The sequence below is a fragment of the Malurus melanocephalus genome, unplaced genomic scaffold, assembly GCF_030028575.1.
Source record: "Malurus melanocephalus ecotype Western Australia unplaced genomic scaffold, MMel_1.1 scaffold_8, whole genome shotgun sequence".
NCBI lineage: Eukaryota > Metazoa > Chordata > Aves > Passeriformes > Maluridae > Malurus > Malurus melanocephalus.
Genome location: NW_026623240.1, coordinates 4,523,922 through 4,539,110, shown reverse-complemented (window position 1 = coordinate 4,539,110; position 15,189 = coordinate 4,523,922). Strand labels below are relative to the sequence as shown.

Below are 15,189 nucleotides of genomic sequence, written 5' to 3'. Positions count from 1 at the left end.
CAAATGTATTAGTAGCTTCCATTAATTGTTAAAAATTAGGAGAYGGTGAGAACACATTTCCATCACTTTGTTTATTACAGAAAATATACAGATGTCTGAAATAAGACGATAGGCAGGCTGCTTATAATTTTTCATTTACATTTTACTTGAAAAAAGAGACAGCATATAGTGTTTYTGTTATCCAATCTCATCCTTGATTCATAGAACATGAACAAGAATGTAGTAGATGCTGATACAGYGAGTAGTTTTACTTGTACCCTAAAGATCTGGAATTCAAAAGAGACTTAATGTTATTAAGTTGGTTTTTTTTTTGTATGACATTTATTTCAAGACAGTAGTGAATTTTTTGTAGGTACTACCTTTTGCATCTAAAAGTTAAATTTAARTACAGTCTAGTCAGGGTTGGAATGTCTTGGTTATCTCTTATTTGTAGCTGTTAGGTTTGATTTCCAAATGTAGAAACAGACTTGTTTTGATCACTCTTGYACATTTTCTTCTTGTTTCCTATGGAACGAGGGAAAAAGCCTGACTTTACTTGGAAATCATACCAATCTCAAAATTAGTTATAGATAAATTGTGCAATAGGGATTAAGTAAAATGGATATAATTCATTATGCAATGTTGGGGTTTAACACAAGGAAATCAATWATTAATTGCTGAGAAAGAACAATGATCAGAAATCTGTCACTTGCTGCCTTGTTAGCAGCTTAACACTTCAATGAATTGCAAAAAGTARCTTGTTTATAAAAATGGGGATTCTGAATTTGTATTCTCCTTAGTTTTCTCACTGATGTGTGAGCTGTTTAACATAAGCCTGTTTACTCCTCAGGTAACAAAATTCATAATTAAATGTGTCCTGTGAATTTTCCTGCCTTTCCCAGCCAAGGGTACAAATATCAAATGGATTTTATTGAACTGCTGAGGACGTATCTCCGTAACAAACATAAGCAATTCTCAGAAAATGCAGAGATGTTTTCCTTACTGACTCTCATACTCAGCAAGTGGGAAGGAATGCTATTGGTAGGGTTGTCTGCCAACAACATTGCACAAGTGTTACTCTTTAAAATGTTACTTTTTAATCCTTTCTTGATTCTGTTATTGTAGGAGGAATCTATATGCTTTTTCTTTATTACAAGCTTGCTTTCCACTAAYTGTTGAACATTAACAATTTATCTATAACTATAAAATATCACACTTAAGCTGAAGATTGTTTTTTCTCTCCTAGGTCGTCAAACTGAAGCAGATAGAACACACACTGAATGAGAAGAGAATATTACAAGCAGTGAACTTTCCTTTCCTTGTTAAACTGGAGTATTCTTTTAAGGTAGTCATTATTTTCAAAGTAGTTGTTGAGTTTTGGGGAAATGCATGCTTACACTTCAGATATTAAAATATGAAACTTTTACAGTACARTAGTCCAAGTATTTTTGTTTTCAAAGATGCTTCATTTGGCACTCTTGCCAGGGCTTGAGTAGGAGTGGAATGCACTCATGTAAACACTTCATATACCCCCGTTCATTAGGTAATGATTGGAAGGATATCTCCAGATAAAAAAAATAAAAACTAAATGAAGTTAAACTCTTCAGAGTTTTCGCTTCTTTTGGAGGGCAGCTGGATTTTGTACAGTAAGGGTGCTTCTAGGCAAGATTTTATCTTTGAGATGTACCAAAGCATGTCTTCTGTACTGATATATAGGATGGTAAATTTCTAATGGTTCTGTGGATTATTCTGCTCGAGGCAAGTCTTAGTGAGAGTTTTAACCATGTAGGAAAGAACTTTGAGCTTAGCTTCTAATTTCATGACAGTACGTGCTAGTCAGTCTGTAAAGAAATTGAATAGGTTTCTAGTTTACAGGGTGATATATGTCCTCTTTTTTTTTTCCCTCCTTTAATAAAATTTTAAATGAGCAGGTATGTTGTATCTTAATCCTTAGAGTTTTGACCTGTGGGGCAGGGCCTGTGGAGACAAGAATACCTCAGGCTGTCAGTTATAAACATTTAAGAGTTCAAGGTCTTGCCCTGCAGTGTGCAGTTTGCCCTCTCTTCCTTCAGGTCTCTTACACACCGTTCTGTGTCTGCAACTCACTAATTATCTTTATTCAGATTTGCTTTAAAAGAGATTTTTTTGAGCTATATGATGCTTCTTTTGCAGTTTTTCAAGAATTTCTACCATGTTGCATTGTATKTGTCAATGTCATTGGATGGCTACAATTTTTCATTTTCATTCATTAATAAAATATACTCACATAAGAATTATAGAGACTGTAGCATACYCAATGTGTATTTGTGTGTTTTTATTTGTTTCCTCAATTTCTTTAGGACAATTCTAATTTATACATGGTAATGGAGTATGTTCCTGGTGGAGAAATGTTTTCACATCTAAGAAGAATCGGAAGGTTCAGGTRAGAGTATTAATGACATCATTCCTTTAAAAAGACTTAATTTGCTGATTTGGGAAGAGGGTTTTATAAAGTTTGTTAGCATTGAAGAAGAAGTTCTGAARGGTTAAGTGCATTTTACTTACCTCTTSTTCAGTGGATTTAAATTAGTCAGGCAGTGAAGAACTCATTATTTTTCAGTTAGTTAATACAGGCAGTGATTAATACAGTGATCTTTGCATGATAGAATCTTGGAATTCCTATGCATATTGTCACTGAAATTCATGGTAGTTTCTAAAAGTAAAATTTGAAGTCGAAGCTCTGCATTGTGGGATATGTTCATCTTGATTTGCATGTGTATCTTAGCCTCGAGACTTAAATTTAGAGAATGCATGTATCAATTCTGAAAATGTTTGCTTTTGCTTTTTCATGTTACACAGTAAAAGAACCAGTTAAAAGACACTTAATTTGTCTATCCCTGGCACTTAGATGGTGATTTCAATACCGTAGCATAGCATTGGGATATACCTAATATTCTTTTAATTCTTCACAGTGAACCACATGCACGGTTTTATGCAGCTCAGATAGTGCTAACATTTGAGTACCTCCATTCATTAGACCTCATCTACAGAGATCTAAAGCCTGAAAATCTTTTAATTGATCAGCAAGGATACATCCAGGTATGATATTCTTCATATATTTAGGGAGTGAAGTTTATCTTGCAGTATAGATTTAGGTAATTCTAGAAAAATGTGTTCAGAATAAATGGTCTGAAGCTGTTTGACATGTTAGCATGTTTGTGTGGAGCATGCCTAGTAATGGTTAAAAGCATTGGGTTGTACTTCCTCTGACTAAAATTAAGTATGCACAGTAGAGCTGTCTGCAGTTGAGCCAGTTGTCAAGATTTCCCTTGGGGTCTGTGGTGAGAAGTAGGTGATTACATGGCTCTGTTCATCTGACCTATTTTATCTTGTCTGCCCTAGAACAAGATGAAAGGTGCCCTAAAATGTCTGTTTCACTGCATTGTCTGTATAAGCAGTTTAGGAAAACCAGCTTAGATATTAACCCTGACACTATAGTGCTTAATGTCCATCAGATGAATCTCACCTTGCAGAGTCCTAGCCTTCCCAGCACATCTGGAGTATGAGCTGAGTCGAGGTCAGATCAGCACTCCAGTGCTGAAATGACAGCTTTAGTTTTACAACAGCCTTTCATGGCACCTTCTGATCTTGCTCTTAGCTCTTATATTTTTAACTGAATGGCAAATGGGAAGGCAGAATGCWGCAGCAAGCACTCTGCAATGCTGGACAGTCCTTAAACTGTGGAAGCTCTTCTTCCCTCATTGTGTCAGCTTTTGCCACAGCAAAATCGAAACAATAAAATACATAATAAAATCTGAGAGAAGAAGAAAGGATTCATATCTTATGTTGTTTATAACAGTAAAATAATTTTGCATGGAGTGTAAGATAACACTGTAGGGAGAAGGTTACAAGTTCCTTTAATGTGGCTGGGGAGCATCATTAATGTAAAGCTATGACTGGCTTCCTCCAGAACTGGCAACTCTATATGCAACAGTAGGCTTTTGTGATGGTGGCAGAGGAGGTTTGTGTTCATATATTAATACCACAGCTCCAACTTTTTTTTTTTTTTTTTTTTTTTTTTTTTTTTTTTTTTTTTTTTTTTTTTTTTTTTTTTTTTTTTTTTTTTTTTTTTTTTTTTTTTTTTTTTTTTTTTTTTTTTTTTNTTTTTTTTTTTTTTTTTTGCATTTTAAAGCCCTTACTGTTTGTCCTGTGTCTGCAGTGTATTCTTCTTCTATAGACTGATGTGCATTCCCAAACACAGAAACAGTTCTTTGCTGACTGAAGCAGGTCTGTCTAGTCAGCACATTACCCACTCCGTTCAGTTCCAGCTGTTAAWGCTGTTGTTTCTGCTAAAAATGAGGAAAAGCTGCCTTGATAATTTGGCTTCTTTAGTTGTGACACTAACGTACAGCAACATAAGCATGGGTTATTGTATAATTAGCAATGATTCTCATTGTGGTACAGTATGTTTTCTCAGGAAATAGGTTGAAATTAAAACCAAGAAGGATGAGACAAAAAAAAAAGGATCCCCAAGCAAGCATAGACTTGGGAGCTTGAAACTGATCCCAGAATTTCACATGTAATTACCGGGATTCTCTATATGTTCCATGATATGGTCCAGGAAAAATGACAGTATGATATTGCATACAGAGGTCTGAAAACCTACTGTAGAAAACAAGGCAAGTGAAATGAAGAATTTATAATGTCCAAGTGCTTGCCATTTGTTAATACAATTATTGCTACATTTCCCCCTCAGACCTCAAATAAACAAACTTTACTCTGGTGATGCTTTCAAAGATACTTCAAATCAGAAATTACTGGAAGACTGCTTTTATGTTCTCTTATTCCCACACTAATTTTACATATGACCTTTATACACTTATGCAATAAAATTCTAAATTTACAAGACTAGGGGATATATTGACCATTTTTGTGATTCATTTATTTGTTAACTAAAGGAAAAGATAAGTATCTTGTTTATGTTCTTCAAATTTTCAGCATTACAAAMACTCTGATGTTGAAAGTATAAGAAAAATTAATAATGCCATTGCAGTACTTGTGGGAGATTAGTAAGCTATAGTTCCCAGTGATTTTTAAATTATAAATAGAAGCTGGTGTCAGGGTGGTAATATATATTTTGTGTTCTTTATTAATTTTGTCATGAGACCTTCTATTTGTCTGAATTAGAAGTACCAGGAGGACTGACTAATGAAGGTACATGTGACTATATGATACTATGTGATTTGAGAAATACATTTTCCCCTGTAAAAATGGCTTTCCAAAATATTTCAAAATAACTTAATTTTAAATTTCTTCGTAGTAGTGCACTTACAATTAATTTATTTCTTCCAATGACAGGTGACGGACTTTGGCTTTGCAAAGAGAGTAAAAGGCAGAACTTGGACGTTATGTGGGACTCCAGAATACCTGGCACCTGAAATAATTCTCAGCAAGGTACTTTATCTTGTTATTCAGCTATGCATTTGATGTAGTTAAAACTTCTCTCCCAGTTATTAAGCTCATAGGGATAAACAATTGCTGATACTTCCAAAAATCAAATCTTGGTTAGTCAATTCTTAATGAATTACACAAAATGCAGTCATTGCATTGTAAATACTCTTTTAGTAGGCCAAAAAGTAAGCCAAATAAGGAATTTTCGCATAACTGCACAGAATTTTCTACATATGTTTGCCACATAACTTGTGAGGGGAAAAGAGATTAAAAGAATCTGTAATTAGGTTGTTAAACTAACATCCTTATSTGAACAACAGACCTGAGTGATTACATCCCCAAGTGTTAACAGACTAGAACAAGAACTCCAAAGGTAACAAAAAGTGCATATGGGATGAATCAGTAGTCATTACATAACTCTGTGTTGCAGAGTGGTTCAGRTTTAAGGCAGTTGACATCAAATCAAACATGACAATCCACTGGTTTTACACCTAAAGTACAGGCAGTCTAAGCTGACTGTAGATCTGATTGTCTACTGCTTGCACTAAGTGTTCCAGCATAGAAGTATTCATCCTATAGCTGTTTAGATGTAGCACTGTATGTTTTGCTAGTGGAAAATWAAGAACTGCTTATGCTATAAAGCAATCATAATGCATAATGGTAMATTACACATTTAACGTGGTTTAATTAAATGCCCTTTGCAGATCTTTAAAAGTGAACAAAAAATACATCTGTTGGGGAAAAAATGTTAATTATTTGCACAGCTTTTTACCCCTGTGCTACTTAAACAGAACAAAGTGCAATGCATCTACTACAAAGTATTCATARTAGATTTTTCCTGAAAGATTGAGTCTGAGCCCTGAGCTTTGTAAAAGATCTCAGAGAACATATATGAAATGGATGGTTTTGGTGGTTTCTTTGTCTTTCATAACATTGAATAGGACCTACTAATGATGTAATGTTTAGGTATTTAATATCAGATTATAGATAATAGCCAATTAACGAAACTTTTAAGCTCTTGTAGTTAGTTAACTACATATGAAATTGAATGTTCCAAAATGCGGATAATCAAGGAAAAAGCTGACAATGTGCAATAGGAAGTATTGTTATATATGTTGTTATAATGCAGTTTCCCTAAACTTTGAAGAATTGTCATTCTGTAACAAGATTGTTTYGATTTCAAATAAATAAATAAGTTGTGCCCATTTCTGTCACTTAGGAAGTCGTGTCACAAGAGTGTAAAGAAATCACTGACACTCATCACAGGAATGTGTGCAAAATGTTTCACTTCCATCACTGTCATCGCTGTATTAGGTTTTAAGTGTATTGGTGTTGGAATCTGTGAGTGCCAACTTGGAGTTAGGTTGTAAATTCTGCATTAAACAAACAAAAATATATTTGCTTTTTTTGTATTCCGTAAAAACATATATATATACATATATATATATATATATGTATACTGAAAATCTTGAACTGTGTTAGAAGCTGTGCTAACAGTGGCACATTTCATTTTATCCAGGGTTACAACAAGGCAGTGGATTGGTGGGCATTAGGAGTGTTAATCTATGAAATGGCAGCTGGATATCCCCCATTCTTTGCAGATCAGCCCATTCAAATTTATGAGAAGATTGTGTCTGGCAAGGTGAGTTAAAGCTCTGGGTGTTTTCACAAACGCAGTTATTTTTGTAGAACCTGCTTTTCGGTGGAGGAGATGCAGAATTTACTGGCCATTAGACAGTGARCAATTTGAAAAGGACATAAGAGAAGTTTGTAACGCACATTTCATAAGTACAGAYATTGCTGCTTGAAAATCCAAGTTATAAAAATCTGTTCCCTGCCTTCAAATGCAAGTTACTAAATTTACAGACATTGTGGTATTATATCCTTTTATGCTTGGATTAAAATGATCCAGCAACTATTAACAGCTACTTAGCTGTGTGCTTAATTTGCTCAGCTATTTTGTAGAAATTTCTTTGTAGAAAATTCTGCAATTTTTGAGAAGCTCTGAAAAGTTTCCATCATTTCTAGTAGGTCTCCACTTCTACAGTCTTATAGCTCAAGACATGGCTAATATTCTGTTTGGCTTTCATTGTTATATAAAATTTTGAAAAGTGTTTCCAGTATTTCCCTTCTAGTTTTCATTAATATCTCTTAGTGTGCCGGACAGCACCAAACTGTAACCATTCTGTTGTTTCTCCTGCCAGCCAGTGTTGTTTCTTTGTGCTCACTTGGTTTGTTACAGTTGTTCTCTTCCTTGTCCCTGCATAGACACACGCTGTGCTGCATCTCAGGTGCCTCTAATTCTATAAAGGGCAGTACTTCAGTAGGCCTGTGGTGCACTGCACTGAGGTTGATTCCTGTTTAAATAAAGAACAGGGTTGGGGGTTGCTCTTGGAAAGGTTTTAATGCTGTGAACCTTCAGTTGGTCCATGAATATATGGGAATTAATTTACAAAGGCATATTTTTAAAGATACCTTTTTTTTCTAAACTAAAAACAAAATGTTGGCCATTTTTTGTAGTTTTATCTAATTGGCTTGACGTGTGTACTGTTGGTCGTCTACCTTTTTTACTGAGTCCATAGTTGGATGGCTGCAGAAACAGCACTGGACATCAGCTCTGGAGACTCGAATTCAAAACTCAGCTAGCAGTTCTTTATAACCTGGGGTGTTTCATTTATTCAACCTGATTTGCTTAGTTCTCTACTTTAAAATTTGAGTTAATACTTCCTTACTGCTTAGTGGTCTAAGTGTTATAGTCATTCAAACCTGTGAATTCCTCATAATCTACAGTAGAACCATCATGGTAGGTACACTGAGGCAGGGTCTTCTTGATTTCTTGAAATGTTTTTATGTTAAGTAATCCCATATCTGTATTTACATCATAGCTGATCAGATAAATATCAGGAGTGTCAAACATTGAGACTGTGAGGATGACAGTTTTCTGCCTGTTCTTTTCCCCCGCCTTCTCTCTGCCATCTCAAATGGTGTCAGTAGATCATTTGTTAGTAAAACCCTTTGTAATTACATCCCACGAATCATCTTCAAATATCCTTTAGCCAGGTTTGAATGAATTGCAAGTCAGTAGTGTGCTGTCTTCAAATAGTGCTGGCAGTTATGTAAGACTTTCAGTGCTGGTGTACGTAGTTATCAGAAACAGATTGCAGCATGAAGTTCCAGATTGACTTTTCATAAATGATTGCTGAATGTGCAGTTATTTCAGAGCATATCTATCTATTTATATGCTGTGTATATGCTATATACTGTGTCTCCTGTGTGCATGTATGTGTTATAATCTAAAAATTTTTACCTAGAAAGTAGCTGAGAATGTCTTGAGATGATGTGTTGGTGAGACAGCAAGTTAAACTTAGCTTTTAGACCACTGTAACTTTAGGTTAATATTTTGCCCACTAGAAACTTTCAGTTCAAGAAATTGCAGATGGTCAACGTAATGCTATTGATAAAGAGTTTGTAAAACAGAAATACATGTGCAACAATAATGATGTCTCTCTTCATGCATTCCTGCTTGATTTGGTTTCATAAGAAAGGAAGAAAATGGCCCCACTGTTTCCTTTTGTGTGAAGTTGTTTCCCTTCACAGGGGAAGAATCTTTTTGTATCATGTTTCTTAATATTATGGGTCTATAATTTTAGGTGAGGTTCCCATCACACTTCAGTTCAGACCTAAAGGATCTTCTAAGAAATTTACTCCAGGTAGATTTGACCAAACGATATGGAAATCTCAAGAATGGTGTAAATGACATAAAGAATCACAAGTGGTTTGCAACTACAGATTGGATTGCCATTTATCAGAGAAAGGTAAGACCCTTCCTGATCAAAACAATTATAGCTCTTTAAGGGGTTGAAATAAAAAATAAATCCAATCATGAGAAATTTTGTTTCCTAAATCTGTGACTTTAAATTGAGAAAGAGTGACAGTAGTTTAATCTTTTAAAACTCCAAAGGATATGTTTTCATTGCATTGTGTTTGCTTCGTGTTGGTATTTTATTCTGGATCTCTGTACATTCATATTCTCTTTGACACACATGTTGTTAGTCTATTTCTGGATTATCTCAGGATGAGGCATCTCCTGCCTCTCTCACTTTTTATTTAACCCCTGCTATAGTGGCATCTATAAATACTCCTCCACAGCAGACATGAATTTGTTTTCCTTTCCAGCGAGCTCTTAGCACTCAGACTGCTTCAGTGTGGAGAAGCTCCAGCCAAAGCGAGAGCTTTTCTTTTTTTCTCCTAAAGCAGCCTTTTCCCTCCTTCTTGGTTTTGCTTTGTCTTGCTACTGTAAAAAAAGCTAGATAAGTGATAATATTTAAAGAAATTAGTTTGAATTTGAAATGCTAACAGTCTTGACTCACAGGCATGAACTTGCTGCTGTAACTGCAGTATTTTAAGGGCCAAACCTAAATACTAACAATAGTTTATAAAAAGAAACTGGTTGTTTGGCTACACAAACTGACAGTACAGTTGTTGAATTATTCACTAATGTATTAATTACTAGAAGACAGGGTGCAATTAATGCATCCTGTATTTTTTGCATTAAGTATAGATATTTTTAAGAAAATATTCCCCATTGCAGAATTCTAATTATCTGTTCTTTGCTTTTTTAATGCCTCTTTGCAAGGCAGATTTATATGCTGAGTTTCATTTTGCCAGTATGCTGTTTGGGAACACCCAGGCTCCATAATATTAAAGCAGGTGTTTTAAGATTGTGCTAAATATTCTCAGCATTGCTGGTGTATTGYTGTAGTGAATTACCTTCACAGAAATAAGAAATATTTTAAGATGTTAACAAGTAGTATGGTCAGAATAGCTATTACTAGATTTAAAGGGTTGTGGAAACTGATGCCAAATAAGTTTGAAGCTTCTAAGTATAAAGAATAAATACTTTAATACTAAGGGTCTGAAACAACAGCATGGATTGTAATATCATTCAAGAAGTCATAGAAATACAGCAATAAACTTTAGGCTTATACTGGTTTTTCACAGTGGCTATTACCACAGAACGTATTCTCCTGAATAAACATAGTGTTTCTCAGCAGCTAGTGTCATTTGAATGATTTTTGTGTCTTTTTTTTATATGCTACAGTCATAAGTAAACCAGTCAATTACTTAATATTTCGGATACAGAATCACAAAATATACTGAGTTAGAAGGGACCCACAAGGATCACTGAGTCCTGCTCCTGGCCCTGCACAGGACACCCCAAGAGTCACAAGAGTCATACCATGTGCCTGAGAGCATTGTCCTAATGCTTCTTGAACCTGTCAGGCTGATGCTGTGACCACTGCCCTGGGGAGCTGTTCCAATGCCCAACCACCCTGTGGGTGAAGAACCTTTTCCTGATACCCAGTGTAAACCTCCCGTGGCACAGCTTCAGGCCATTCCTCCGGTCCTGTCACTCATCACCAAAGAGCAGAGATCAGTGCCTGTCTCTCCTGTTCCCCTCATGAGGAAGTTGTAGCTGCAGTGGGGTCTCCCCTCAGTCCCCTCCAGGCTGAACAGACCCAGTGCCCTCAGTCACTCCTCACGGCTTCCCCTCAAGGCCCTTCACCACCTTTGTTGCCCTCCTTTGGACTCTCTCCAACAGTTTAATTCCTTTCTTATATTATGTCGCCCAAAACTGCCCCCAGCACTGGAGGTGAGGCTGCCCCAGGGCAGAGCAGAGCAGGACAATTCCCTGCCTTGCCCGGCTGGYGATGCTGTGCCTGATGCCCCCCAGGACAGGATTAGCCCTCCTGGGTGCCAGGGCACTGCTGACCCAACTTGCCATCGACCAGGGCCCCCGGGTCCCTTTCCAGAGTGCTGCTGTCCAGCCTCTTGTCCCGCAGTCTGTCCATAAATCCAGGGTAGCCTCATCTCAAGTGCAGAATCTGGCCCTTTCCTTTGCTGAACTTCATACACTTGCTGATTGCCCAGTCCTCTRATTTGTCAGGGCCTCTCTGCAGGGCCTCCCTGCCTTCCAGGGAGTCAACAGCTCCTCCCAGTTTTCTATGGTCTGTGAACTTATTTAGTATCCCTTCCACTCCTGCATCCAAATCCTTTATGTTGAAGATGTTGAAGAGCACAGGGCAGAGGATTGAGCACTGCAGAGCCCCAGTAGTGACAGGTCATCAGTCTGATGTCACCCCATTCACTGTAACCTTCTTTGCCCAACCTGGGAGCCAGTTGCTCACCCATTGCATGATGTACAATCAAGTCTTCCTTTGTTTTTCTATGTTTATTAATACCCTGCCTGATAAAGATGATTGTACTTAGCGCCAAACAGGTATTTCTACTATAAACCAGTGCTATCTCCTGCAATCTCTTTTTATTAAGTTCCATAGGGAAAATAATAGGATGTGTCTGATTTGAAAGCATTCTGAATTTCCAGAAGTAAATGAGAGATTTTCTGTGCTCTGAGTTTTGTTTTAAGGGAGTAACTGAACTGCCCTAAGATTTTTGTGTAGTGRTGGTGGCAATTAATGTACTCTGTGTCCTGTGCTAATGAGCTGAAAAAAACAGGATTGCCTCTACAAGAGGAGAACGAATCTTTGTTTTGAAGTGGAAGTAATTTTTTAATGATGCCTGTCAGCAAGAGATTGGTCTTTTTCGATTTACATTTACTYATCTAGGCCTGTACCTTCTTGGGTTGGTTTTGTTTATGTGCCCCAACTGAAACCTGATTTCATGACAGGACCTGAGAAGTAATGGGAGTATTCCTGTGCTCATTATTACAATGTTCAATCAATTGATATTAGTCCAGTAAYATTTCATGTGCCTTTTTGTGTCTCCCACCTATACAGGTAGAAGCTCCATTCATACCAAAGTGCAGAGGTCCTGGAGATACCAGCAACTTTGATGACTATGAAGAAGAAGATATTCGTGCGTCTCTAACAGAAAAATGTGCAAAAGAATTTGCTGATTTTTAGTAGGAGTAAGAGGACAAGATGACATCAGGGCTCACATTGGGATCTTTGCACTCTGTTAACAGATGAGGTGGAGCTGAGACCATCATATGTCAAAACAGTTACCTAGTTACTTCATTCCACAAAGCTGACTGAGGTCTTTATTGCCATCTTCCATGTGTGCAGTTTGCACCAACCCTTCTAACTAGGCACAATTAAGCAAGCACTGTTTGTGCAGTAACACAGAATAATAGACCACTTTCCTACTTAACTTTGGTTTCTGTCGTTCTTTGTTTCTGTGTATTGTTCATTTTCCCCCCTTTGAAATGAAGTAGTTTTTTACCCAAGAATGCTCCATTTTATTTTGAATAATGTATTATTTGTGTGAGTGAAATGGAAGGTGTTGCGGCTAGTGTGATTTAGACTGAAGTGAAAGATAAATGTTGCTTCTAGTCTGTGCCAGCCAATAATTCATGTCTGTCTTGTGTCTGATGCTACAATTTATAATAATTTTTTAGTAGCTCAGACTAAACCTAGCCAACATTTTTAGCATTTTTGAAGGTAGTATTTATCGCCATATAAATGTCTGCTAAATTAACTTAAAAACATTTCTTCCTGGAGGCTGACCAAAATTCAGTAGAATCAATTGGATGGCTTAAATAGGGGACAGTAGCTAGACCCCGTGCCTTGGTTTTCTACATCCCTGCAGTTTTAGTCACTGCCTCCTTCCTTTGTATTTCCCACCTAGGCAGTAGGCAGGTTGCCATAACTAGACTGTACCATGGAAAGCTTACAGTCTCAAGAGGGAGTAAATCCATCTGGTCTGGATTTTGGACCATAATAAACCAAGTCAACTTACCAGCATTTCAGTTGGCAGGTGTGAAGTGGCTTGTTTAAGATCAAGAACCCTAAAYTCTTAAAGGAAGTTTTGGTCAGTATTGTAGAGAATTCATTTTGATTCACTTTTTCTTGGTTTTTTTTTCTCAATTTTTAAAAAGTAGCCAGTGTTTGGGCTCCCAAAGTATTCCTTGCTTCAAGCCTTTTTTGATTAAAAAAAGGCATCCATTAGAATAAAAAATCATCATGCCACAAAAAGCAAAATGCGCTCTGCCATTAGCTATGAAAAACACAAATGGTTTAGCAAATGCAAAATAATGTTCTAGATGCATCGCTGGATGAACACGGTTATTTTTTGTTAGCTGTTAAGAATTAAGAGGTTATTGCCAAGTTTTTATTCTGGTATACTATATTAGTAAACTGAGGATGGAGTACTGCTACAATCATTTTCTTTTTAATTACAGCACTTCATTCATGAAGAAAAGAGATCAAGTTTAAAAACTGTAACAGCTGAGTTTATTTTAGTTGCATTGTGTCTTCATTTCTAACCTTTCTTTCAATCGATCAGAATGTATGGTCACACAGATACAAGTATTTGGGTTTAATTATGTTTTGTATACTCTCACCAACTGACTTAAAAGATATTGCTACCATGTGCTAGCTTTGGGCACTTTTACACATTTATTTCAATGTTAATAATCAGCGGCTCAGCACTTTTTTCGGGGTTGCTTTTAAACTTATTCATAGTAGTTTTATTTGTACACTTGGTTCTGGCTGTCTCAGTGACCTGTCTTAAAACAGCACATCTAAAAGTTTAAATTAGACTCATGTTTTATGATAAATTTACATGCATACAAGGATTAATTGTTTTTTAAAAAAATGAGCTATATTGATACATAGCCATTGAATTCGTTTGAGTGCCAGTGCAAATAAACAGCTGGCATTCCYTCCTTTTAATCTGTACGACACTCCTAAAAGAAAAGCCTTTGTAGACATTTTACAAAAGAATATGAAACGTACCACCCAATGTTCTGTATGTTTAGGTTGTTGAGCATTTTTGCACAACGTCATTAGGAGGTTGACACTGAATGCAGTCTTTGTCCACCCATATTTACATACATGCAAGAAAAGTATAAGATACTTTGCTGTAGCAAATTTTATGTAACAAAGATATATCGTCACATTAATAAATTTAAAGAAATCCTTTGTATGAAAATGTTAAAATCTTTTGTATTTCATTTAGACCAAGGACATGCTGCTGTATGCTAGCTGTATGCGATAAATTCTACAGTAACTTTGTTGTCGTTTATGAACTTTAAAAGATTTTAATAAATGTTGGAGATCACAATTTGATTCTGTTATGATTTTAATTTTTAATCATTACATTTATAGTTCTAGAAAGATTCAGAGATTTTTCTGTTCTGTAAAATACTGTAATCATCTTGCGTGTACAATAAGACAAACGTCTAGGAAATTGGTTCTGACATGTCTGTCTGATATCCCGATTCAATTCTACACGGGCCTAAGTGGAAAAGTCATCATAATGCCATGATATTATGCTATTTTTTAATTTTATGAAAATCCTGTTAGAAAGTAAAACACTTTTCCAATATGGCATAATAGACTTCAGTATGGAAATGAGATTCTATTTTGGAAAAGGAGGGGAAGTGTGCAATTTCCAAGGCATTAGTGAGTACATTTGACAATGTGAGTATTATACAACCCTCTCATTTAAACACAGTCATGAAATATAACTACAGAATATTATGTTACGTGTATTTAATTTGAAAAATCCTTTTCACAATATGGAAAATTGTATATCTATGACAGTAGAAGCTTGTTAATTTTACACATTTGAGGAATTAAGTGTTGAACTATATGGTATATTTTAATTGTACTCTAGTTGTATGTAACTTTCATTTCCAACATAAAGGATTGTATCTCATTAAGTAAATTGCTTTTTTTATTATCTTGTCAGTTGCATTAAAACCCTTATTTTTAAATCCTTTAAAGTATTTTACTAATTTTTGCAAATAATTAGATG

General features: G+C 36.0%; 1 protein-coding gene across 3 annotated transcripts in view; it reads left to right on the top strand.

Annotated features, from left to right (window-relative positions):
* The window catches only part of PRKACB (protein kinase cAMP-activated catalytic subunit beta), a 72,829-nt gene extending 58,336 nt beyond the window's left edge, over nucleotides 1-14,493 (top strand). For all 3 annotated transcript variants that reach the window (XM_057374880.1, XM_057374862.1, XM_057374870.1), the window contains exons 4-10: nucleotides 1,226-1,324; nucleotides 2,319-2,401; nucleotides 2,931-3,057; nucleotides 5,317-5,412; nucleotides 6,929-7,051; nucleotides 9,060-9,224; nucleotides 12,207-14,493. In XM_057374880.1, the coding sequence (XP_057230863.1) occupies nucleotides 1,226-1,324; nucleotides 2,319-2,401; nucleotides 2,931-3,057; nucleotides 5,317-5,412; nucleotides 6,929-7,051; nucleotides 9,060-9,224; nucleotides 12,207-12,332 (819 nt within the window). In that variant the 3' untranslated portion in view covers nucleotides 12,333-14,493. The remainder of the gene's footprint in view (nucleotides 1-1,225; nucleotides 1,325-2,318; nucleotides 2,402-2,930; nucleotides 3,058-5,316; nucleotides 5,413-6,928; nucleotides 7,052-9,059; nucleotides 9,225-12,206) is intronic.
* Nucleotides 14,494-15,189: the final 696 nt, after the last annotated feature.